Source organism: Echinops telfairi, unplaced genomic scaffold, assembly GCF_000313985.2.
Source record: "Echinops telfairi isolate 266 unplaced genomic scaffold, ASM31398v2 ScPeMD7_3509;HRSCAF=4178, whole genome shotgun sequence".
NCBI lineage: Eukaryota > Metazoa > Chordata > Mammalia > Afrosoricida > Tenrecidae > Echinops > Echinops telfairi.
The window spans coordinates 10,659,126-10,684,931 of record NW_022107407.1 but is presented as its reverse complement, the minus strand read 5'-3'; the positions used below and the strand labels follow the sequence as shown (position 1 = coordinate 10,684,931).

The 25,806-nt window shown below is 40.4% G+C and overlaps 1 protein-coding gene and 1 pseudogene across 1 annotated transcript in view; both read right to left on the bottom strand.

The window, feature by feature from the left end:
- Positions 1–25,806, bottom strand: part of EIPR1 (EARP complex and GARP complex interacting protein 1) — a 263,777-nt gene that overhangs the window by 202,661 nt on the left and 35,310 nt on the right. The window contains exon 3 of the mRNA XM_045294272.1: positions 3,165–3,297. Within this exon, the coding sequence (XP_045150207.1) occupies positions 3,165–3,297 (133 nt within the window). The remainder of the gene's footprint in view (positions 1–3,164; positions 3,298–25,806) is intronic.
- On the bottom strand, positions 17,034–17,468 carry LOC105979272 (annotated as a pseudogene).

Sequence of the window (25,806 nt, the reverse complement as noted above, 5' to 3'; positions counted from 1 at the left end):
CTATCAGAAATAGGGAAGGACACAAACACAGAGGAGGCACAAATTGACAAATGGGATATACTGAAGTTAAAACTCCTGTGTACATCGAAAGAATTAGAGTGGATTCACTGAGATCTTATTCTCAATAAATGAAATGCAATTACAAATTAAAATCTACAAGCAAGAAATAAAGAAGATGGCCTTTGGGAGTCTGTCATAAAATATTCTTTTGCCCTAAGGAAGAGAGTTGTTTTTCAAAAAGCAGATATAACATTAAAGTAGAAAGAAACTTACACAGAATTCTATGAAAGCAGTGAGTCTAACCATAGAATTATAGAAATGGAGCATGCTGGTGACCATACTGACAAAAAACAAAACAAAAACGCAATCCTTATATAACATTTTTGAAGCTAGAATATGAAATAAATATTCTTTAAAAAGAGTAACAACTAAATATCTAAAATAAAAAACTCTAGCATGGATGAATAAATGAAAGAAACATTTTTAGAAACCATACAACAAAGATTTATCTTGGCTTATAAAATGGAATGCCAGAAATTGAAAACCAGGTTATTGACAATGAGAAAGAGAATTAAGAAAGATGTATGGTTGTTTGGTGTCAAGGATATGTGGTTCAACGCACATGAAAAAGGTCTCGGAGGTTAGGCAGCCAAAAAGTAAGCCGGAAAAGTCTTTATTTAGGGAATATTAACGCACAACTTTTATTCACAGAGGAGCCCTGGTGCACAGTGGATAAGCACTCAGCTGCTAGTGAAAGAGTCAGTGGTCTGAACCCATCAGCTGCCCTGTAAAGATAGATGTGATGGTCTACGTCTGTAAAGATTACAGCCCTGGAAACTAGACCGCAGCGGTTCTCAACCTGTGGGTCACGACCCCTTTGGGGGTAGAACGACCTTTTCACAGGGATCACCCGATTCATAACAGTAGTAAAATGACAGTTCTGAAGTAGCAATGAAAATAATGTTATGGTTGGGGGTCACCACCACATGGGGAACTGTATTACAGGGTCGCAGCACTAGGAAGGTTGAGAACCACTGCTCTACAGGAAAATTCTACTTTCTCCTCTAATAAGAGCACTATGAGTCAGAATCAACTCGGTGGAAAAGGGGAGTTTTGTTTTGAACATACAATTTCTATATATGCATGGAAGAGTTGTTATTAAAGAATATCTCAAAATAGCCAAGAATTTTCACTAACTTAGCTCAATGGTGAAGTATTTGATTATTAACTGAAACATCAGCAGTTCTGTAGAAGGGATCAGGTATCAAGCATCCAAGAACAAAAAATCATATCATTGTGAAGGTGGGTAAGTGCAGAGTGGAGACTCAAAGTCCATCAGGGGGCAACTGAACACCCCCTTACTGAGGGGTTGTGGGGAGGAGGCGAGCCAATCAAGGTGCAGGGTAACAATGATGAAACAAATAACTTTCCTCTAGTTCTTAAATGCTTCCTCCCCCCCACTATCATGATCCCAATTCTACCTTACAAATCTGCCTGGACCGGAGGATGTACATTGGTACAGATAGCAACTGGAAACACAGGGAATCCAGTATAGATGACTCCTTCAGGACCAGTGAGAGGGGCAATGCCTGGAGGGTGAAGGGAATGTGGGATAGAAAGAGGGAACCAATTACAAGAATCTAAGTATAGCCTCCTCCCTGGGGGATGGACAGCAGAGAAGAGGGAGGAGGGAAACATCAGATAGTGTAACTTATGACAAAACTATAATAATTTATGAACTATGAAGGGTTCATGAGGGAGGGGGAAGTTGGGGGGAAGGGAGAAAATGAGCAACTGATATTAGGGGCTAGAGTGGGAGGCAAATGTTTTGAGAATGATGAGGGCAACAAATGTGTATATGTGCTTGACACAATGGATGTATGTATGGATTGTGATGAGAACTGTATGAGCCCCCAATAAAATAATTGTTTTAAAAAACAAAAAAAACCTAGCCCAGTCACTCCATTAAAGAAAAGACCAGGCAAAGTGCTCCCTTAAAGACTATAGGCTAGGATACCTAAGGAGACAGGTCAACTCTTTCCTATAGGGTTACTCTGAGCTAGAATCATAGCTGACACCCACAATGTGATTACACATGGGCAATGAAAAAGGGACAAGATTCACAGCAATTCTTTTAGCACACTATTAATGCATTTAGTTAGTAGTTATCCTCATCAGTGTTAGGTGCCACCAAGTTGGTTACAACTCACAGTGACCCGATGTACAACAGAACAAAACACTGCCTGGTCCTGTACTATCCTCTAATAATTCCTATGATTAAGCCCAATGCTTGAGACAGTGTGTCAGTCCGTCTCATTGGAGATCTTCTTTCTCAATGACTCTTGACTTTACAAAGCACAATGTCTTTTTTAAGGGATTGGCCCTTTCTGCTAACAATTTCAAAGTACATGAAATGACATTTCACCATACTCATTTTGAAGGAGCATTATAGTTTTCACTTCCTCCAAGACAGATTTGTTAGTTCTTCTAGCAATCCATGGTATATTCAATATGATCTATAAGTATCAATTCTTCTTTGGTTTTTGTCTAACTTTCACATGCAGATGATGGGATGTATAATACCATCGTTTCGGTCAGGAGCACCTAGTCTTCAAGGTGAGACCTTTAGCTTTGAATATTTTAGAGAGGTCTTTTGCAGTAGATTATTTCATGCATTAGGACACCAATCTCTACCAGTTATGAACTTCCTTCACATTCTTCCATCAAACCCAAGAGGTTAAGGCTCTGGGGGCAACATGATTCCAGTTTTAACTCTTAAAATATTAGAGTTATAACTTCTGTACACATTTACCCACAATATCACAACTTCTGTTTACATACTGTATTTTCTAATCATCAAGTCTTATCATCTCTGGGGTTGCACTTTGGGTTATGAGTCGCAAGACTAGCAGTTCATAAGCACCATGTACTTCAAGGGAGAAAGACGAGGCCATGAGCTCCTGTAAAGAGTTCTCGTCTCAGAAACTCACCAGGGCGCTTCTCTTCTGACCTATGGGGTCACAATGAGTTGTAATAGACTTGATGACAGTAAGTAGAGAAATCATTAGCAATATAAAACCACCCTTATGTTCAACATGTGGTAGGAAAAAAAACAAAAAACGCATTTCAAGTACATTCAAATATCTAAGAAAAAACACACTTACTTTTACTATAACAGGTAGCTAGCACACCTTTATCTGCTGGACTGGCACTAATGTGCCAAATTTCACCCAATTGATGAAGGAGAACATTTTTATTTATAATGTTATTTTCATCATCAAAATCTATGATGTGGATCTGCAAAGACAATAAAATAACAAATCAGGATTTCAAACATTTTCCACAGTACCTTAATTAAGCATAATTGTTAAAATGAATCAATTGTGTGTTTTATGGCAGATGTGGGGGTGGTGGGAGCAGCTGATAACACTGATGACTGTATAGCCCCACTTGAAAGGCTAGAACAGACGTCCTCAACCTGTGGCCCGTGGGCCACATGCGGCCCCGCCGAGGACATTTATCTGGCCCGCTGGGTGTTTTCGCCCCATTTGCTTTTTACTTCAAAATAAGGTATGTGGCGTGTGCATAGAAATTTGTTCATATACTTTTTTAGAACTATAGTCCAGCCTTCCAACGGGTCTGAGGGACAGTGAACTGGCCTCCTGGTTACAAAGTTTGAGGACCCCTGGGCTAGAACAAAAGAATTGTATGTAAATGGATATATCGGATGGTGCAAGATGCGGCAAAATAAAATTAAGGGTTCCTGGAGAGAGGGTAAGAGAGGGAGGGGATATAGGAGAGCTGATATCAAGGAGTTCAAGAAAGAAAGAAAATGTTTTGAAACAATTGTACAATATTGCTTGATGTGACTGAAATATGGAAGGATGTCAACATGGATTAGTCTGGTGAATCCCTTCTGAAGATAGTCCAGGGATGTGAATAGCTTTGTTATCAGACAATGAGCATTGTTAAGTGGATTACGGCAGATGTAGTTATGTTAAGATGTAATACCTTACCATTTGCTCTCCCTTTTGACTCATTTTTTATATTAATACATCATTTTATTGGGGGCTCTTACAGCTCTTACAACAATCCATACATCAATTATATCAACCACATTTGTACATATGTTGCCATCATTTTCAAAGCATTCTCTTTCTGCCTGAGCCCTTGGTATCAGCTCCTCTTTTGTCCACTCTCCCCCCATTCTCCCACCCTCATGGGCCCCTGATAAATTGTAAATTATTATTTAATATTACACTGTCTAGTGTCTCACTTCACCCGCATTTCTGTTGTTTGTCCCCAAAGGAGGGGCGGGGGGGTAAATATGTTGATATGTCGATCATTGTCATCAGTTCCCTGTTTCTCCCCGTACCTTCTCCCTACCCTCATGGTACTGCTACTCCCATTACTGTTCCTGAGGAGTTTATCTGTCCTGGATTCTGTGTGTCGAGAGCTCCTATCCAAACCAGTGTACATGCTCTAGTCTAGCCGAATTTTTTAAGTAGAACTGGGGTCAAAACAAACAAACAAACAAATAAAGAACTGGGATCATGAGGCTGGGCGGGACCCTTTGGACTCATTCTAAAGTTCCAGTTTCTAGTATTTTCTGCATTCTTTTTGGTTAAGGTTTTCTATGTTTTGTTTAGTCATTGTTGCTGGGATTTTGTGTTTCCAGTTTGTATTTTGTATTATTTGCTGTATATGAAATCCATGATAGGGCCATCTATAGAGACAGTACTGGATGGTTAATTGTGTGGGGCCATGGCAGGGGGGCTGGGGACTGGGGGGAAAATTGGGTACTAACAACAATACATAAAAGTACAAGAATAAAATGTTCTGAAATTGAATGTGGTGATAATTGCACAAATCTTAATATGATTGAATGATTAAATAATATGATATGTGAAGCATAGGCCAATAACATTTTTTAAAAAAGAATTGTTCAGCACTGTTATTTCACTGCAGAGAAGGAAGAGAAGGTGACAGAGTACTACTGCCTACTGAGGCCTGGGATTGACCTGGTTTTATCCACTTCACAGTGGATATAACTCAAATCACATCTCAGAAGTGATTAGAGTGGCAAAGAGTGAGGATGGACGGTGTAACAGAACATTTTAAGCTTATTTTTTAAAGAGTCCAATAGCTGCCACCTCTTATAATAACATACTATTAATTATAGCAATATTATATTTTATCCACTAATTAAAAAGTTAAATATGCTATTTTCATGCTTCTCTGCAAAATCATTTTTAAAAGAATTAAGATGATCTTTACATTCAGGAACTAATCAATACCCAAATCAATAAGAAAGCATAATTCTGTACTTAAAAATATATTTATACTAAGAATATAATCATGGATCTCCCCTAATATTTATATCTCAGAGTGGTTACAATGGCACTGATTACAATAATGAAAAATTAGAAATCACCTACATGCCTGGCAATAGGGAAATGGTAAATTAAATTACAGTATTTCACTATAACATAAAACTAAAATTAAGAAACTCACTGCCATGAAAGGATAGGCATATAATATTCTGTTAACTCCTCAAAATGACCAAATATTGATCAACATTCAATATGCTGTAGAAGGCCCTTTTGTGAAATGGGAAAATGCCCATGGTAAATATATAAGGAGAAAAGCATACACCAACTGCACATGTGCTACAATACATTTGTTGTTTTTGTTTTAAAAATTAAGCATGTCCACATGAAGGGAGAGTAGGGAAAAAGTTATCTTTGGATGAATGGGTCTCTTAGGGTTATACATGGCTTTCCTTTTCTTCTTTCTGGTTTATTGGAGTTTTATTTGTATGTTTTACATTTTTCATCAGCAGCAGGTCTTGTTTTATAATCAGAACTAAAATTTCATCTTATTTATTTGTTTTCTGTAAAAATTACATGTAATTTTTTTAAAAATCACACGATACCCAAAAGCTTCTATACTTTATACTTGCCTCTCCTGGCTTCTTTAAAAGTACTTCCTCTGATGCAGTATTTTCAAACATGAACCATCTCCCACCCTTTTGACATGCACTAAAGACCCAGGCTACAATTCAAATCTTGCCTCTGTCACCTGATAATTGTATGACCTGAACTTCCATTTCGCCACATATAAAATGAAGACAGAATTAATGTAAAGCCAAATGTGGTAACATATTGAAAATCATATAAATGCCAGTACTTTTCCCTTCTCACTTGAATGACTGATTAAAAGTCATTGCAACTAGTGTTGCTTTTTTTTTTTTCAATCATTTTACTAGGGGCTATTACAGCTCTTATCACAATCCATATATACATCCACTGTATCAAGCACATTTGTAGATATGTTGCCATCATCATTTTCAAAATATTTTCTTGCTACTTGAGCCCTTGGTATCAGCTCATTTCCCACCTCCCCACCCTCCATCCTTCATGAACCCTTGATAATTCATTTTTAAAATTTTTTTCATGTCTTACACCAACCACTGTCTCCCTTCACCCACTTTTCTGTAGTCCATCCCCCTGGGAGGGGGTTATATGTAGATCAAGAGGTCTACATACAGGCATATACATATGTAAATATATTTCTATATAATGAAAGGAAAATAGATCTATGTACATATATTTACATGTTAAGTATTAAAGTAGCAGACAGACATTGCCCTCTATTCAAGTACTCCCTCAACATAAGAACGATAACCCAGCATTCTGTGATGCTCATCTTCCCAACACGATCACTAAAGACAAAATGAGTACATAAGCAAATGTGGTGAAGCTGATGGTGCCCGGCTATCAAAAGATAGAGCACCTGGGGTCTTAAAGGCTTGAAGATAAATAAGCAGCCTTCTAGATGAGAAGCAACAAAGCCCACATGGATGAAACACACCAGCCTGTGTGATCATGAGGTGTCGATCGGATCAGGTATCAGGCATCAAAGACCCAGAACAAAAAAGCATGTCGATGTGAATGAGGGAGAGGGGGAGAAAGGAGACCCAAAGTCCATCTGTAGACAAATGGACATACCCTTATAGAAGGGTCACAAGGATGAGATTAGACAGTCAGGATGCAGTATAGCACCAATGGAAGATATAACTTTCCTCTAGTTCTTTAATGCTTCCTCTCCCTACCCCCATTATCATGATCCCAATTCTACCTTACAAATCCGGCTAGACCAGAGCATGTACACTGTTACAGATAAGAACTCGCAACACAGGGAATCCAGGACAAATAAATCCCTCAGGACTAGTAATGAGAGTAGTGATACCAAGAGGGGAAAGAAAAGGTGGTGGGGAGAAAGGGGGAACCGATCACAAAGAGCAACTAGTGTTATTTTAAGCTATATGTTTTCATTAAATTTCTTGTAGTACTCATAGTGCAATACAGTTTTCAAGTGGATCCTCAAATATTCCTAACAGACAATTTCTAAATTACAAATTTCATATCTAAAAACTAGAGAAACGACAACCAAATGGGAGATGAACTGTGTAGGGCAACAATTCCTGGGTCCCGAGTGCTGTGTCATTGGGAGAACTGATGATGTTACCAGTGCAATCGTTTTATACCTATAGGGGGGATGATTGAAAATGTGGTGCTATTTTGTTTCTATGGGTTTTTGTCTTCCTGCTTTTAGCTTGTTTTTTTCTTTTTATCAGTTTGTTTGCTGGTTGGTTTGTTGCTGTTATTGGTGTAGTTGATCTTAGGGGTTTTGAAGGAAGGAATGAGATACAAATGCAACATACTGTGTCAATCTATTTTAAGTTCAGAAGCAGGTAAACAAATTTATAGTAAGGAAACAGTAATCTCTCATGGTGGGGGCAAGAGGTTTAATTCAGACTAGGAGGACTCCAGGGGGAAGCTTCTGGTATTATGCTGCCAAGGATCTGGATAGCAGTTACTTATATATGCACACACATATATATGCATATATATATATATATATGCATTGTAACTGGATAGCAGTTACTTATATATATGCACGTAATGCATACATGTGTATGTGTATGTATTGGAAAGTGAAATTACTTATGGCTCTTCTATCCATTTGTAGCCATTTCTCTACAAGTCCCACCAATGTTTGAGTAGGACTATGCAAATAGGGTATGTGAAATCCTGATAGAGGGGAATGGTCAAGTCAGACATCTTAGAAGCAAGAAAAGGGAGAATCCCAGGACAATCGAGAAAGAAGAGCAACCAGTAGAGTTCATGTAAGATCCCTATCTGAAGTGGTGGAAGCAGCATGGTACCAAAGATCACAGTGTTGAGATCATGAGGCAAAGCAGAGGAGCAGCACCAACTCTGTACGTAGGCAGAGCGGTGGGCTTCCCAGCCCAAAGAATAAGGCAGAGGCCAACAACTACGTAGCTGAGATGCTGAAAAAGAGGGGGAGGGGGACAAAAAAAACCTCAGTCATCGAGTCAATTCTGAATCATGATGACCCTATAAGACAGAGTAGAATGGCCCCTATGAATTTCCATGAGTGTATCTCTTTATGGGAGTAGAAAGACTCATATTTCTCCAGCACAGTGGGTGGTGGTTTTGAACTGCCAGCCTTGCAGTTAGCAGCTCAACTCTTAACCACAACATCACCAGGGCTGAAGACCAGAGAAATATGTGGCTGCTAACTGAGAACAATTGCTGCTGTGGACACAAAAGTCTGTATCATTACTATTTTGATCCCAATTGGTGATAAGCTGTTACTTTCCCTAATAAACTCTCATAATCATGAGCACTGCTTGTGAGTTCTGTGTGGCCACTGCAATGGATTATTGAACCCAGCAGAGAAGTGGGGTGTGGTGGAAAGGAGAACTGGTAAGAGAACAAATGGGAGACATTACTGACCTCTGCCTTGTGGCAACTGGCCATGATCTGGTGTGCAGTTGGGCTCTCTTCCACCCTACTAAAATTGAAGTAGGTCAGACATGGCCTTCATACCATTCCTTCAGTGTGTAACACTATACTAAGGTACATACTGTGCACTTTAATGCATGTATATTATACTTTATAAGCAAAAATGGATTTGCATAAATATAAGATGGGGAAAGGCATTATTTTTTTATAACCAATGACTCCTCCTTTTAAAATAAGATTTTGCTGAAGCCAACCTATATTTATTATATAACCAACTTTTCCTAAGTAGCAAAACCCAATACTGGTTGTATTTAGGTGGCACTGAATCAGTTCCAACTCATAGTGACCATCTGCACAACAGAATGAAACACTGCTTGACCCTGAACTAATCCTCACAACAGTTGCTGTATCTGAGTCTGTTTTGAAATTCAATCCATTTGGTTGATGGTTCATTTTTTCTCCAAAGAGTGTGAGAAAAAGTCTCACCATTCTTGCTTCTAAGGAATGTTCTGGCTGAACTTCTTTTATAAAGATACGTTTATTCTTCTGCCAGTTCATGATATATTCAATATTCTTCACCAACACCATAATTCAAAGGCATGAATTCTTCTTAGGGTTTCCTTATTCATTGTTCAGTTTTACATGCATATAAAAGGATTAAAATACAGTGGCTGACGTCAGGCACACCTTAATCTTCAAGTGACATGCTTGCTTTTTAATGCATTTTAAAGTAGTCTTTTACAGAAAATGTGCCAAATGCAACAGGTCATTTGATTTCTATACTGCGTCTTTGATGGAACTTCATTGGACCCGCAAGTAAAATGAAAACTTTGACAATGTTTGTGGTTGTTTTTTTCTTTTCTGTTTGTGTTGATGCGCTTATTGTTCTAGTTGTAACAATTTTCATTTTCTTAATGTTGAGGTATAATCCATACTAAAGGCTATAATCTCAGAGGTTGATCAAAAGATACTTCAGATCTTCATTGTTGCAACAAGCAAAATGGGGTTAGTTGTTAATGAGTTTTTCTCCAATATTGATGCCCATATAGTCCTGCTTATTAGAGGATCTGCTCAGCACACGGATGGAATAAGTCCTGGTGAAAGGATACAACCCTGACCCATACCTTACCTGATGTTAAACCACGAAACCTGCTCAAGAGACTGCCTCACGCCCTATGTAGAATAGTGCCATTTGAGCACAATTAAATATATTGAAATTCCTTCGGTGTGATATTAATGATATTATATTGCTCAAAGGCTACATTAAAATTAGTACACATTGAAAATCTGAATAACTGATATAAAATGATTACAACATGTAAATAACAACTATATTAATATTGAAATATTTGAAAGAATAATTTGATTTCTTAAAACTTATCCCCCCAAATATGAAATATTATGTGGCTTTAATAATTATAATTAAGAACAATAAGTACAAAAAGTGTTTGAGAGTATTACATTTTTTAAGCAAAATAAAGAATGACAACTGATTATAAAACAAGTCTTATGGGAACACCAACCTAAAAGTAATATTAAAATTGCTATTAAAATTTTGTTGCTCAGAAAAATTTTACTTCAATGTTTGACACATTTTCTACTTATCAGGAAATCCATTAACACTGGGGAAAAACAGAATGCACTTAAATGTACCAGTTTTTCCCTTTCCCAAAATCTATGCCTCTGCAATACATTAAAAGCATTAGGACCATTACATTGTGAAAGTAATCTATTTCCGGTTACATAATTCCTCATTTGTTGATTTTACCAATGAGCCCATCAAGAAAATGTGGCCTATTCTTCCTCCCTTGCACACTAGTGGCTCCTCACAAACTTCTCTCGTCTGTCTTAAGCTTTCCTGCTACTCACAGCTAATCAGAGCCACTGTTGGGCCTGGCCATCTCTCACACTCTTCTAACTTGCCAGATTTTGTCTATGGAAATGTCTTTGCTACTACTTCCATTAGGAAGCTCTTTCCTTTCTTGTCACTCCCAGCTCAGTAAACTATATGATTGATTCACAATGGCCAATATCAGCTCACTAATGCCTAAGATATCAATTTTTATGCATTCATTTTTAATAACTTCCAATTCCCTAATTTCATACTTCAGACATTTCATTTTCCGATATTTTTTTTTCATTTTCCAATTATTAATGAATGCTTGCAGCTGTTTCTTCTCATTTTGAGTAGTATCCCATCAGCAAATGAAGGTCTCAAATGCTTTGCTCTAACTATGCCATTAATGTCAACTCTCCTCAAGGAGGCAGTTCTTAAGCATTCGTATTCTAAGTGCCTTCCAACCGGTGGGATCGCTCTTCTGACACTCTATCAGACAATGTTCCACTGTTTCCAGTGGCTAATTCTGTTTAGTCTGTTCTTCATCTGGAAGCCCCAGGGAAATCTGTTCACCACAAAGAACCTGCTGTTTTGAAATCAGAGCAAAGTGCAAGCCACCACAGTTTGACAAACTGACAAAGGAGTTGCTCTTGAAATGGTCGAAGGTCGACTAATTCTTCTCGGTACAGTGACTCTGTGTATTATTTCCATCTCTCCTGCCTTTTTAATGGCCTTTAGCTTTCTTCACGTGTGATGTTCTTGATGTCCTCCCACAGCTCGTCAGATTTTCTGTCTTTAATGTTCAATGCATCAAATCGGTCTCTGAGATATTCTCAAAGTTCAGGACATATTTTGGCTTTCATGGACTTATTTTCATTTTCTTCAACTTCAATCTGAAGTCACATGTACACAGTTGATGGTTTGTTCCACAGCTGGCCCCTGTACTTGTTTCAGCTGCTATTGACCTTCTCCATTGTGTCTTCACACAGATAGAGTCCATTTGATTTCTGTGTATTCCATCTAGAAAAGTCTGCATGTACAGCCACCATTTGTGTGGCTGAAAAAGGTATTTGTGTTGGAGCACTTGGTGGTCTTGCAAGATTCTATTATGTGCATCTCCAGTTTCACTTCTATCATCAAGGTCATATTTTCCAACTACTGTTCCTTCTTCTTTGTTTCCAACATTTGCATTCCCATTGGCAAAAATTATCAATTCATCTTGACTGCATGTTTGATCAATTTTCGACTGAAGGCACTGGTAGAATTCTTCATTACTAGTTCTAGTGGCTGGTCCATAAATTTGAATAATAATCGAAGTAATTTGCATGCATTGATCACAGACAGCATTGTGCTTCAGGATAGATCTTGAAATGTCCTTCTGACGATGAATGCAATGAATGGCATTCCTCTTGGATTTGTCATTCCCAACATCGCAATCCATATGAGTGTCTGCTTCATAATGGCCAACACCAATCCATGTCAGATTAACAATGCCTAGGAAATTGATTTTTTTGAGATACGTTTCATTTCTGAATATTTCCAATTTTGCAAAATTCATACTTCATACAGTCCAAGTTCCAATTACTAATAGATCTTTGCAGCTGTTTCTTCTCGTTTTGAGTCATGGAGGTTCCAGAGGCTTTACCCTCTCCACATCATTATGATCCCCTCTACTTTCAGAAGGCAGCCTGTTCCTCGGTCATAGTCTAAGTGCCTTCCAACCTGGGGGGCTCATCTTCTGGCGCTTATAGCTGATAAAGGTATGCTATTCATGAATTTTTCAGGATCTGACAGTGCTCCACTACTATTCAAAACGTTTTCTGTGGCTAATTCCTAAGAGGAGTATTGCTATTTTTCTTTACTCCCAGTTAAAGTTCATTCAGTCACTGCCAGTGAATCCATCCGGGCTTAGAGTGACCCTGTAGGACAAAGTTGAACTTCCCTTGTGGGTTTCAGAAAAGAGAATTCCTTATAAGATTAGAAAGTCTCATCTTTCTCCTGAGGAGCAGCTGGTGGTGTCGCATTAGACCTTGTAGTTAACAGCCCAACAAGTGACCTACTTTCTACCAGGGTTCGTCCATTAAGGTTGTTAGCTGAGATAGTTTATTGTGCCAGCCTGGCTGATAAACGCAGGTGGGATTGACTGAGGGGCGGAGAGATGGATGGCTTGGTGAGCCTTGCCTTTCTTGTCTCTCGCTCTGTGATCATCGGACCAGTGTGCGGCTGCCTTGCTTGCTCTGTGCCTCAATTTAAAGGCTACACTGCCTGTGGGACGCCTAGCCTGTGGACTGTGTTGCTGTACGTTGAGGTCCCTTTAAGACTTCTCTGGAGCTTGGGACTGGCAATTGGTGACCTGCCTTGTGATTGGCTGCTGTGCTGACATAGCCTGGCTCTCTCTACAAATAGAGGAAGACCTGGCATCAGACAGACACTTGAAGGACTGCTAGTTTCTCAACTTTCTCTCACGGACGTGAGTTGCACTAAGCCATTTATAGTGTTTTCTAATTTAACTGTTTATTTCTTGTATTGTATATTTATCTGTATATGATTTAACAGTTCATTTCTCGTTATATATCTAATTATCTTTATAAATAAATATATTATATAATCAGGAATTTGGTTTTATCTCTCTAGAGAACCCTGTCTAACACATTAGCCCTCAATCACAGTCATCTCATGGAAAGAAATGTTTCCCACTCCTTCTACATCCCCATGATCATTTGTGTATCTAACCAACCATGATTAATAAGGTTTCACAAGCTGATTTTCAGAAATTAGTTGTCAAATCTTTCTTCCAACTCTTTTTTAATTTGGCATCCATTATGCATGCTCAGAGGTCCGAGCTACCGGCCAAGAAGGAGTGGTGCACTGCGCTTGCTCAGAGGTTCAGGTTTCCCGCCAGGAAGGGGAAGTACACCTAGGTGGCACTGCACCTGGATGGGCCCACCTAGGCCAGGTAAATTCAGTTCAGCCAATGGGCTTGACCAGGGTTGTCCACCATGCCTCCTCGGGGAATAATTGAAAAAGACAGGAGCCCGGAGTGACCACGTGACTTTCCGAGCAGCTTCTAGGGAGGCTGCACGGGGTGAGGAGCCCTGCGGTGCCTGTGTAAACCTGAAACTTCTTCTGACTCTCATAAAACTCACTTGGATCACAAGCCAGGCTTCAGTGTGAATTCTTTCCGCACGGAGCCAAGGACCAAGGTATATCTCTCCCCCAGAGATCTAACAGTTCCACTGAAACCTGCTTAGCCTCATAGCAACAGACAAGCCTCCATTGACAGATAAGTGGTACTTACACATGAAATGACTAAATGGTTGCATGCCAATTGGATGTATTTCCTGTTTTACTAATGGGTCTGGATAAGAGAAGGTGGGGGAAGATGCTAGTAGGATTATATGTTTCAGTTGTGAGTAAATGTCAAGAGAATTCATTGTGATTATAAAAATTTGGACCTCTAACATGGGAATTGGTCAATTTTGCTATCCCACTTGAAATAAAATAGCCATCTCAGAAGCAGGAATGAGGAATCTCACTATCATCATCTATCCAGAGAAAAGAAGGAAGATGAAAATCCAAGACACATGGCAACAATTAGTCGAATGGACTAATGGGATATGTGAACATCAGTATCCACAACTCTGGGACTAGAAAAACTAGATGTTGTTGCCTGGCTATCATTTCCAACTGCTGAAAGGGATCACATATAGGAAGAAAATATGTGGAACAAAACTCGAAATCTTAAAAAAGATCACACTTCATCGTGAGACAGAGGCTACTAGAATGCCCTAGACTATGGTATTTAGTCAAAGTTCAGGTCTAGAAATGAATGCACTCCCAAGGTTCAATTTTCATCCAAATAACAGGTCTATTAAAAATTAAAATAGAAAAGCCAAAAGCAGGGTGTATGCTTTGAATCCTGCAATTTCTGTACATTGAGCCCCTCTGATATAGGGGACAGAAAGCTACAACACCATAGGAGGAACAGGGGAGAAACAGAGGCAAGAGCCAGAGTATGAGACAACACAGTGAGTGCCTGGGCTTCAGTGAGTAAAGCTGAATGCCCTTGGGCAGGAGGCTCTCTGGCAGAATGGCAGAAGTGCCTCTTGGCACTTAATTAGGGAAGGTAGGGTGACTGACCCATTGAGCTTAGAGTTGAGTGGCTCAGGTAGAGTCTTACAGTGGAGTAGAGTTGCCTTTGGGCATACATATATCAGGAGCACTAAAAGATCTTTGCAGCATTGCCTGAACAGTCAGAAGCCGAGAGGCCAGTGAATGCCTGCAGGCATAGCTGAGAAGGGGTGGACCTGACCTGAAAAACTATATCTGAAGTATTTCTGATCTTGAATTGTGAACTGTTAATTTCCCTAATAAACCCATGATCATGAGTATTGGCTGAGTTCTAGTACAACAGATTATAGAACCCAGTAGAGTAGTACAGTATTCTGGGAAGGATGTGGTTTGTGTCAAAATTGGTAAATAAGTTTGGAGGGCGGAGGCACATCTGACCTCTCTCATAGACACCAGTCTGGGGGTGAAGTTGAGTTTGATTCTCCTCTTGTGAAGGCAGAGGAGTTCAAAATTGGTAAATAAGTTTGGAGGGCGGAGGCACATCTGATCTCTCTCATAGAAACCAGTCTGGGGGTGAAGTTGAGTTTGATTCTCCTCTTGTGAAGGCAGAGGAGGTCAAATGGGAGTTTCACATCATGTTTGCACAGCCTTTGCTCAAGAAACTAATAATATGCTGGGCAGCCCAAAGCAGGAGGAAGGAACTTATATTCTACTACCACCTTTGTTCAGTGAGGATTTTCTTTAGAACGACAGTCAACAAGACAGAGCCCCCCTTTGCAACATTTGCTTAAGGGTTGGGGAAGAATCTGGAGACTAATTAGGTCAATGAAATAACACCTGCTATCTTTTTCTTATCACACTTTTATATTGAAATCTAAAAATTAGCAAGTCACTAAGTAGAGCTCAGCATCAAAAATATAATAATTATGGGGGCATAATAAAAGTAATGAAATCAAAATTATCAGACAATAAAAATAATGTAACTTATAAAAACAAGCAGGAGTAAGTAAAGGTAGAAGGGATAGCATGATGTATATTAATAGGAATGCATCATGTGAACTAAGATACAGAATTCCAATGATGAGCAATAACAGCAAAAGTTAGAGGTGCTTTAGAAAACTTAATAATGAAACAGATGTGAAGAAAAATTCCTAGTATTCAAAATCTACTTGAACTTCTCTCGTTTTTTTGGTTTTTTTTTTTCCTTGCAAAAGCCCTTGGTCACCTGAGGGCCTGTGGAAATGGATTTTATTTTCTCCTGTTCCATTGTTCCCCAAGTGGGTTTTCCTGGCAAAATGCCTGACATGATACCAGAGGGGAACTGCCTGAGGCACTGCCCCCACCCCCTACAGGCAGTCAAGGGACTTAAATACAAGCTGGGTGGCAGGGCACAGGTGGGGCAGGCAAGAGACAACACAGGGACATGGCTTCTTAGGTAGAGACCAAGGTTGGTTTTTCTGCAGCAAGCAGCTGGGCCAGAGGGCAGGGGTGGGGGCAGAACCCTGGGTGCGGAGGGGTCAGGGGATCCTTTGGGCCCTTCTGCCCCCACACTCATCCTAGAGAAGGAGGGCATGGGAGTGGCCGGTCCTTTTGGCTCCAGCTCAAGGAAGCCAGAAGGGAGAGAGGTTAAGTCAGGTGTGCTGCCTCTAGTCTGCTGGGTCCTCTGCCTCCGCCTGCCTCAGGGACAAAGGGGCATGGTGGGCAGGCAGCACGTGGTCCTGGCTCTGGCAGGGCTGGGGCGGCCTGAGCTGGCTCCCTCAAGGAGCAAGACACAGGCCCAGGCAGCTGCCCGCCCACTTGCCCAGGCTATGTGCGCAGCTGGACGGCAGCGGTGAGTGTGGGAGGGCTGGGGGAGGCAGGGGGCCAGGGTGGGCTGCCAGCCCCTTGGCTTCATGCCTGTTCTAAGGTCGGGCCCCAGGCTGTGCATCTCAGGTCCCCTGGCCCTACCCAGTCAGTGACTGGGGCCACAGCTGGAGAGGCCAGGGAAGGTCCTCAGGGGGGGGTGAGAGAGAGAGGAGCCGTCATCCCAAAGAAAGGTGTGTGGTGGGGTCTTTTAAAGTGACCAAGAGGCAGCAGCAGCAGCAGAAAAGTCCCCAGCCCCACCAGGCCTTTGGGCCCTCCCTTGGGGGCCCTGACAGAACAAGGGCAGTGGGCAGACAGGCCAGAGGAGGATGGGGAGCTCAGGATACCCCAAAGACACAGACTCAAATGCCCCAGAGGGAGGGTGGAGACAGCATTTCCTGCTCCGTCTGGGGCAGTCATCTCCAGGAGCACCCACACACGTGCCCCTCCTAGCAACAACCACCGCCCACTGGCTTCACAGGGGTGCTGTCGATCTTGAGATTGGGCCGCTCACCCCACCCCACCCCCAGGCGGACTCAGGCTCCAGAGAGTTGGAGAACTCCTTGGCTGTGGTGTTGTCCACCACCTTCTTGGTGGTGAGGTTGCTCTTGTTGGCGAAAGACTCCTGCTCAGTGACGTCATATACCACGATGATGCCGTGGGCTCCCGGATAGTAGCTGGAGGTGATCGTCCGGAACCATTCCTGGCCAGCTGTGTCCCAGATCTGCAGTTTGATGGTCTTGCCGTCCAGCTCAATGGTGCTGATGTAGCTTTCCGTATACGTGTCATCAGCAAACCGCAGCATGAGGCAGGAATTGCCCACGCCTGAGTCGCTGATCAAAAGCAGCTTAAATAGGTAGTCATATTCGGGGTTCATGGCGGCGGCAGCGCCCCGCTTGGTCACTCCCAGTCGGCTCTTCGCTTTTTTTTTTTAAATCAGAAGCAGAGATTAAATGCCCACTACTTCTAACATGACTACTACACAGGCCCACCAAAGCCCAAACAGCCCTACCTTGACAGATCTGCCAAGAACTGCAAAACCAGACATGCTTATGGACTGACACGCAGGAGCTGGCCAAATGGTCACAAGAGTATCAAAAGAAGTTTCTTAAGCATCCTTAAATCTAGGCATTTAACTCCCCACAAGCCCAGTGGGTTCTGATCCAACCATCCTTGATGTCCAGACCAGTGACTGATGGAATGAACACTGCAGCAAAAACATAGAAATGGATCATAGAGCATGGGGCATTTAGATCTCATAACTAATGTAAAAAAAGAGGGGGAGGGGACCTGGACTATTTGTCAGAAGCCTAATTCTTTTACAAAAAGGGAAATAATATTTTTTCTCATAAAAACAAGAGAATTTTCTAAGTAAGGCCTAATCATTACTAAGATGTGCTCAAAGGTTACAAACAGGAAGGGCCCTAAATTCTCAGAGAGCTTGAAATATATGATGAGGATGGGAAAATATAGGCATCAAAACATAGGCAACCATGATCACTGGTTCTCCAAAAACTTATAAAACATGATATAGAGAGAAAAGTGAAAAGTCAACTTGAAGATAAGTAAATATGAACCAGAGACATATATAAACCATAGGCATATGAATTTGGGGCTTTCACTTAATTCTAGCCCCAATCTTTGAACAATTAGCTCTTATGATATGGCCCTGCTTGATGATCACCTCATGAAGAGATCACTGAAGATATAGGTGCTATTAGAAAGTATGGTGAAGAAACTAGATGGTGGCCAGTTGTCAGATCTAAGCATGAACTAAGTCCACATGGAAGAAGTACACCAGCCAGTGTGATCCAAGAATTGTAATAATGAAATTCAAATCGAAAGAAGGAAATAGTATCAGAGCTTAAATTGTGAACTCCTAGTTTGCAGACTATGAATGTCAGTGCAACCCAAAATCCATTTGCAGGATCCATACATGGATTAACTCCTCTGGTAAATCCCCTCTGATCATAATTAAGTGATGTCAGTAGCCTTGTTATCAGACAGAAAGCATTGTTCAGTTGATTATGGCAGACAGGATTAGGTTAAAATGTAATATTTGATCTCTCTCTTCATACATTTTAAATTTGTTTCAGTTTTTAAAAAACTGTGAAAGGGAAATACATGTGGATTAAGCCCCCAGTGAATGCCCTCTGACCAAGGATGTGAATAGCCATGCTATCATGAAAAATGCACTGGAAACTGGGTTATTACAGATGCAGTTAGGTTAAAATTTAACACTTTATCATTTGATCTTCCTTTTGATCCATTTTAAATTTGTTCGTCTTTAATATTTTCTGCTTTCTTTTTGATTAAGTTTTTTATCTGTTTATGTTGTTAATGTTATTAGTTTTTTGTGGATTTTTGGTAAATAGCTTCCTATATATGAAATCCAGAATAAGTAAATCTATAGAGACAGTAACTGGATTGATGGTGCCTTCAGAGTGTAGCAGGGGAGGTTGGAGGAAAATGGGGCACTAATAATGAGTACAAGAATGAAGACGATGTGGTAAAACTGATTGACTGAACTATTGAATTGTACGATATGTGAATTACATGCCAACAAAACTGCTTTTTAAAAAAGTATAACACTCTGTTAAAGCACTATCCACATGTGTATGCATATACTCACAGAAAGATAAAAGCAAAGAAAAAAGGCAAATAATTTTATTGTAGGGAACTACAGGGGATTAAAAAGAGCAAGACTTCACATAGAAGATGACATTTGAGTTATACACACAGAAAAGATGAAGATGTGAAAAAAGTGACAAATTTATACATTAACACTAAAGAGCCATCCTAACTAAACTCCTGACTCCTCTGTATGGATGGTATTTTAGGAAGTCCAATTCAAAAAGAGTAATTGGGGGGGATAAGGGTTACGCTAGAATAAATATGAGAATATTTCTTAGACTCATTGAATTTGAGAGCTGGAAATAAGCTATTAAAGAATCCCAAAAATTGGCAGGCAATTTAGGAATGCACACTAAAAAAAAAGGCCATCTGAGGGCAAAACTCACAATTTAATAAAGGAGAAACAATGCTAGAGTCCACAGAGCAAGCTTCACCTAGAGCCAAACTACCTTGTCACTCTTTGATTATGCAAAGTAATTGAGGTAGTTTATTGTGCCAAACTGGCAGACAAACATATGTGGGGTTAATTGAAGGGCGGAGGGATAAATTGCTCGGTGAGCCTCGCCTTTCTAGTTCTCAGGTCTCTTGCTTTCTGATGGTCGGACCAGCATGCAGTTGCCTTAGCCAGTTCCCTACTTTAGCTGGTAAGGCTCACTTCCTGCAAGACACCCCAGAGGAGAAGCCGCATGGACCTTCCCCGATGCAGTCCTGGGTGCTGGAGCACCTGTGTGGAGACCCCTGCCAGTGCTGAGATGCTTACATGTTCACTGATTCAGCTTTCCTCCTGCAGTTGGAGACATTACGTGTGTTTTGTGAGATGGAGGAGGACTTTGTGGATTGGTGTTGGACATATGGGTTAATGTTGGACTTGTGGACTTGGGCAGCACCGGGTTGGGATGCTTTCTTAATGTACATTCACCCTTCATATAAAACTCTCTCTTATACACATGAGTTTCTATACTTTGTTTCTCTAAAGTATCCAGACTAATATAGTAATAAATACATTTTCATCATTAAAGGTGGGGTCATTCTCAAGTTATCATTAAAGGTGGTGCAGTTATGAGCTTTGAAAGATGGTGAGCTTGAGCTCCCCCAGAGGCACGTCAGATGAAAGACTAGACGATCTACTTCTGAGAAGTCAGAGATCAACTGAACACCCCATGGAGCACAGTCTACTCGAACACGGCTTGGACAGCAACTGGCAACACGGAGAGGAAGAGAAGCAGGAGAGGAGAAAGGGGAAAGGACAGAAAGGGAAACAGATTCAATGCTGGAGTAGGACCCAGAATATAAATTACTAAGCAAGTGTCCATGGGATTCGGAGAGCATTGTAGGACAGGACAGTATTTTGATTGTTATTTTGTTAATCAAAATACAAATGCCAAAAACCAGAGTTGTCAAGTTGTGACTTTAAAAGAGGTGAGGGGAAGTTAAACAAGAGCCCAACCCAAACTTTTATCCTTCCTTTTCAATGATATAAAAAGGCCTGGTGGCATAGTGGGTTAATGTTGAGCTGTTAACCAGAAGGTCAGCAGTTTAAATCCACCAGCTTCTCTGAAGGAGAAAGATGAGCCGTCCTGCTCTAGTCAAGATTTACAGCCTTGGAAACCCAAAAGGACAGTTCTCTCCTGTCCTACAGTGTGGCTCTGAGTTCTAATCAAATCAATGCACTTGAGGGCATTCAATTTCATTGATCAGGATAATAATCATCAGGGCTGTGCCCAAAGAAGTCAAATTATAGTCCTTCTCTTTGTCACTCCAGGTCTCCCCAGCTATTTCAAGAAAGAAAAAGATGCTTCATCCCATAGCTATATAAGAACTAGGTAATAACAAATGCAATGAAAATGCTCAGGAAATCTGTGAAAGCATATTGCAAAAGAAAATTTTAAAAAACCTCCATCAGAAACCCCCTTGCTCCTAGAGTCTGCCTAAGCATAACAAATGAGCACATACCCTTTAAGAAAAAAAGCGATACCTTCCTAATGAAAGCAGGAGCTCAGATAAAAAGGAAGGACTCCAGGTTCCTAATACTATAGGTTCTCAGACAGAAAACCCAGCACAAAATTAAGGGAACAAAAAATAAAGCAGGTCATGCCACAAAGAAAGATCAGGCACCTGTGAGAATTCCTAAAATTTTCAGAAAAATAGCACAGCTGCATTAAGTAGTAATGACTCAGGTGCTGGGCATTTTCTAGGGAATTAATGAGTGCCAGGGAAGAGTTGATGGCCTGAGGCAACGCCATGGGCCATTAACCCTAACCAGTCAGTCACCACTTCTCAGAAAAAGCCCTGTGTGCTCCCAACCACTCCAATTGTGGAGTGGGAGGGAGACACAATTTCTATTGTTAAAAATCCAGCAATAGGAGTTACAGCTAATAGGCAACCCAAGCCACTCCCTAGAGATTCTGGGTCGCATGCTGGGTTGCCAACCGTAAGGTCAGCAGTTTAAACCCAGCAGCTTCTCCACAAGGGAGATGAGGCTGTGAGCTCCCACAAGTCTCAGAAACCTTGTATAGATAGGGTCACGGTGTGTCACCATTGAACAGATGTCAATAGGTTTCTTTAATTTTGTAAGCCTAGAGAAGTAGCACTGGTGTCACTTTGGTTACGCACTCAGCTGTGAGCTAGATGGTTGAGAGTTTAAAGCCACCAACTGCTCTGCAGGAGAAAGATGGGGCAGTCTGTTTCCATAAAGATTTGCAGTCTCTGAAAGCCTACAGAGCAGTTCTACTCTGTCTTATTGGATCTGGAAGAGAGGAAATCAACTGGATAACAGTGTAGAGAGTAAGCCTAGAGACCAGCGCCTTCTAGGTATTTCATATACACACAGCTCAACTGCTTCAAAGAGGCAATTGACTCTAACCTTGGTTGAAGTCTGGAATGAAGTCGCCCTGAATTTTGTGGCAATTCACCTTATAATGAGATACAGTATGGCAACAGTACATTTGCACTACTTATGCAGGCATACACACGTAACTTTACGTAAAGTCTTTAGGTATACATCATGCATCGTGTGTTGTGTGCTTTGCAGGTTGTCAAGTTGAGTAGGACAGAATAGAACCACCCAGTATGGTTTCATAAGCAGACCAGCACTTGGCTGCTTAAGGCTGGTGATTGTACTAAGTCAATCTGACGCCATCGGGAAAGACCTTGCCATCTGCGCCAATATGGGAACAGCCTGGAATACTGTGGGATAGTTCTACCCTGTCATGAGGATCACTCTGAATCAAAAACCAAGAGCACCTAAAACAGTAGCGATATAGTCACATATATTAAAATAATAGTATTAGAGTTTACTATGTTATAAATACAAATAATATTGTGAAGTATATTGATATCGAAAGAAATGTTCAAATTATACAAATAATATTATTGAATATATTTCACATAAACATAGAGGTTAAAAGAAAAAACCTGAGCTACACTATACCTCCTCTCTCTGTAGCAATATTGAAAAAGGGAGCTATTTAGTAGTGATTTTTTTTCATTTTAACATATATTTTGATAATCATATCATAATAGCAACATTATTTGGAAATACTGGAATGACTTCCTTTATCTATCTGGTAAGAGTAAAAGTAATTAATGACTGTTACATCACCCTTTTTCTTTGGTTTTTATCTGCAGGACAGCAGAGTTACCAAAAATAGCATACAACACATGCGGCAGGCTCCTGAGGCTGCCAGGCTGCCAGCGAGCTTCTAGAAATACACATGTCAAGTATAAGAAGTTTACTTGATGTTTCCAGCATTCATGTGAGCACAATAGATGAGTAAAGCCCAAAGGGGCTTCCAAATATTCCCTCAAAAATTTCATGATCTTTTCATTCAAAGTTTCCATGAATTTTTGAAGTCTCATCATATGTATATCTTTCTCTCAGCTTTACTTCTTCCTCCATCCTTCTCTTCTTCAGAGATCCCTTAAAAACATTTATGATAGGGTTAGGGTTAGGGTTAGGGTTAGGGTAAAAAAAAAAAAAAACATTTATGAAAGTACTATGACAGTCATTACCAAGTGGCATATAACAGTACTGAAAAAAAAAATTGGGAGGGGGGTATTCAATTCTCTCTTAATTCCATTTTTCCACAAATTTTCTCAAGCCCCTTAATACATATATATAATCTCAGTCCTGCTATTCCATCTACCTAATCCCTCAGCTCAAATACGACCTTGTCTGTGACACCTTCAGAGGGCTACTATGAAGAATACTGTATATACTCGAGTATAAACCGACCCGAATATCATTTTAATGCAATTTTAACAAAAACTGCATTTAAAATGTGATGAAAAACTCAGCTTATACACGAGTATATACAGTAAGAGTCCCTTCTCCAGAGTTGCATCCATTTTGCACCTAGTTCTTTTATACCACTTACCTACACATTTAGAAGCACAATTCAGGGCATGCATAGCTGTTCATTTCTTTGTGTACCTAGCACTAAACATAGTGAGAGGCAGGAAAGAGTTCTATTAATATGCTAGGGGCTTAGGCAGTACACTCAGCTAACTGCCCTGAGGTTGGCAGTGATAACCCACACAGCAGCTCCACAAAAGAAAGGCCTATAGGATGGGGATAGGGAACGCGACAGCCAAAAGTGCCCGAGATAGCAGGCCTACTCTGTTAACACAAACAAGTACCTTCCGTTGGAATCCACTGGACTAGAGCAGTTTCTTTCATTATTACTACTATTAATTTTCTGAAGTCTCTGGATGATACAGACAGCAAACACACTTTCCCGTTAAACAAAAAGCTGGGGTTTGAGGTTACTCAGAGGGCACCTTGGAAGAGAGACAGATCTATAAAGGGCTGCAGAAATATTAATTTTAAAAAACAGAATTTTCCCACAAATTTATAAGTTTTCTGTTGTGAAGTAGGTAAAGTTTATGGAGCAGATCATCAGTTCGCTATTCAACAATTCATACGCATTTCAGTTCACCTCATTGACTGCTAGCCCCACAACAGCATCTCTTATCCCACCCCTCTTTGTGCTTCCTGCTTCCATGCCTCCATTCCTAACCTTTCTGACCTTCATCCTTGGGTAAATGCTGTCCTTCTGAGTTAACACAGTAGACTTTTCTTTTTACTTAACTTATTATTAATTAGTAGTTAATACATATATCAGTCATATTCGATAGTTCAGTGATGTCAAGCAGAATTGTACAATTGTTACCACAATCAGTTTCCAAACATTCTTTTTTTTCCTGGACTACTTGACATTGTCTCCCTTTTATCCCCACCACAACTGTACCCCCTGTACCCTGAAACCAGTATTGTACTTGCTGTCCCTATAGATTCATAATTCCTGGGTTTAATATATCAAAAAACTGAGAAATATATAATACAACTTCAAGAGGGTAACCTCCAATGACATAACACCTCTGAGATACACCCTAATAGGAACAAAACTAAAACAAAACAAAAATACATAAAATGTTGAAAACCAGTTCCGGCCCAGCATGCTTCGGAGGGGGCATCAACTGACAAAGTTTTAACTGTTCAGGTCAGATTTATGCCTTTGATCTTCTGTACTTGTCTCTCCAATGCTCTGTTCAGTAACCCTTTCCTCCCGTCCCTCAATTGTGCACAGAGGGGATGTTTGTTTCCTATGTAGTTACCACAAAAGAAGCTTCAGCTCCCACTATCACCCAAAGACGTCTACAAACTGGATTCTCACAATTTAGGCTCTGATACTAATCCCTCCTTCGATTTTGGATTATATGATTTACAATCCTCCTGTGACTGATGATGGTGTGATATTTCCATGTGGACTTAGTTGACATCTTGCTTAGATGTCTGCTTGTTTGGAGACAAGTCTTTAAGACACTAGACACTCTTTTGTCTGATGGCCAGGGCCCATCTAATTTCTTCACCATATTTTGATATAGCACCCATATATTCTGTGTTCCCTTTCTGAAGGTGAGTATTGACCAGGGGCATAATATAAGAACTAACTGTTCTTAAACTGGAGCTACGATTTAGTGTGAACCTAAAACCCATTCCTGGATCTATGTATTTTGGGTTTGTTTTTTTTTTAATTTATTATTACTTAGAAGTTAATAAATATGTCATATCATTCCATAGTTCAGTCACATCAAGCGGGATTGTACAACTGTTACCACAATCCATTTCCAAACATACCTATTCTTCCTGGACTCTTTCACATCATCTCCCTTTAATCCCCACTACCACTCTTCTATCTGCCCCACCCAAAACTTTATTCTACTTGCTGTCCCTATAGGTTCATCAATTGTGGATTTCATATACAGAAAAGTGGGAAACCATAACACAAGTGGGAAAACATATAACAAACATATAACAATTTCAACAGTGACCCTCAATGACATAACATCTCTGAGATACAGCCTAATAAAAACAAAGTAAAACAGGATCTTTCACACATTTCTTTTTTTTTTTAAATCGTTTTATTAGGGGCTCACACAACTCTCATCACAATCCATACATACATTAACTGTGTAAAGCACATTTGTACATTCATTGCCCTCATCATTCTCAAAACATTTTCTCTCCACCCAAGCCCCCGGTATTAGGTCCTCATTTTTCCACTCCCTCCCCCTCCCCCCTCCCTC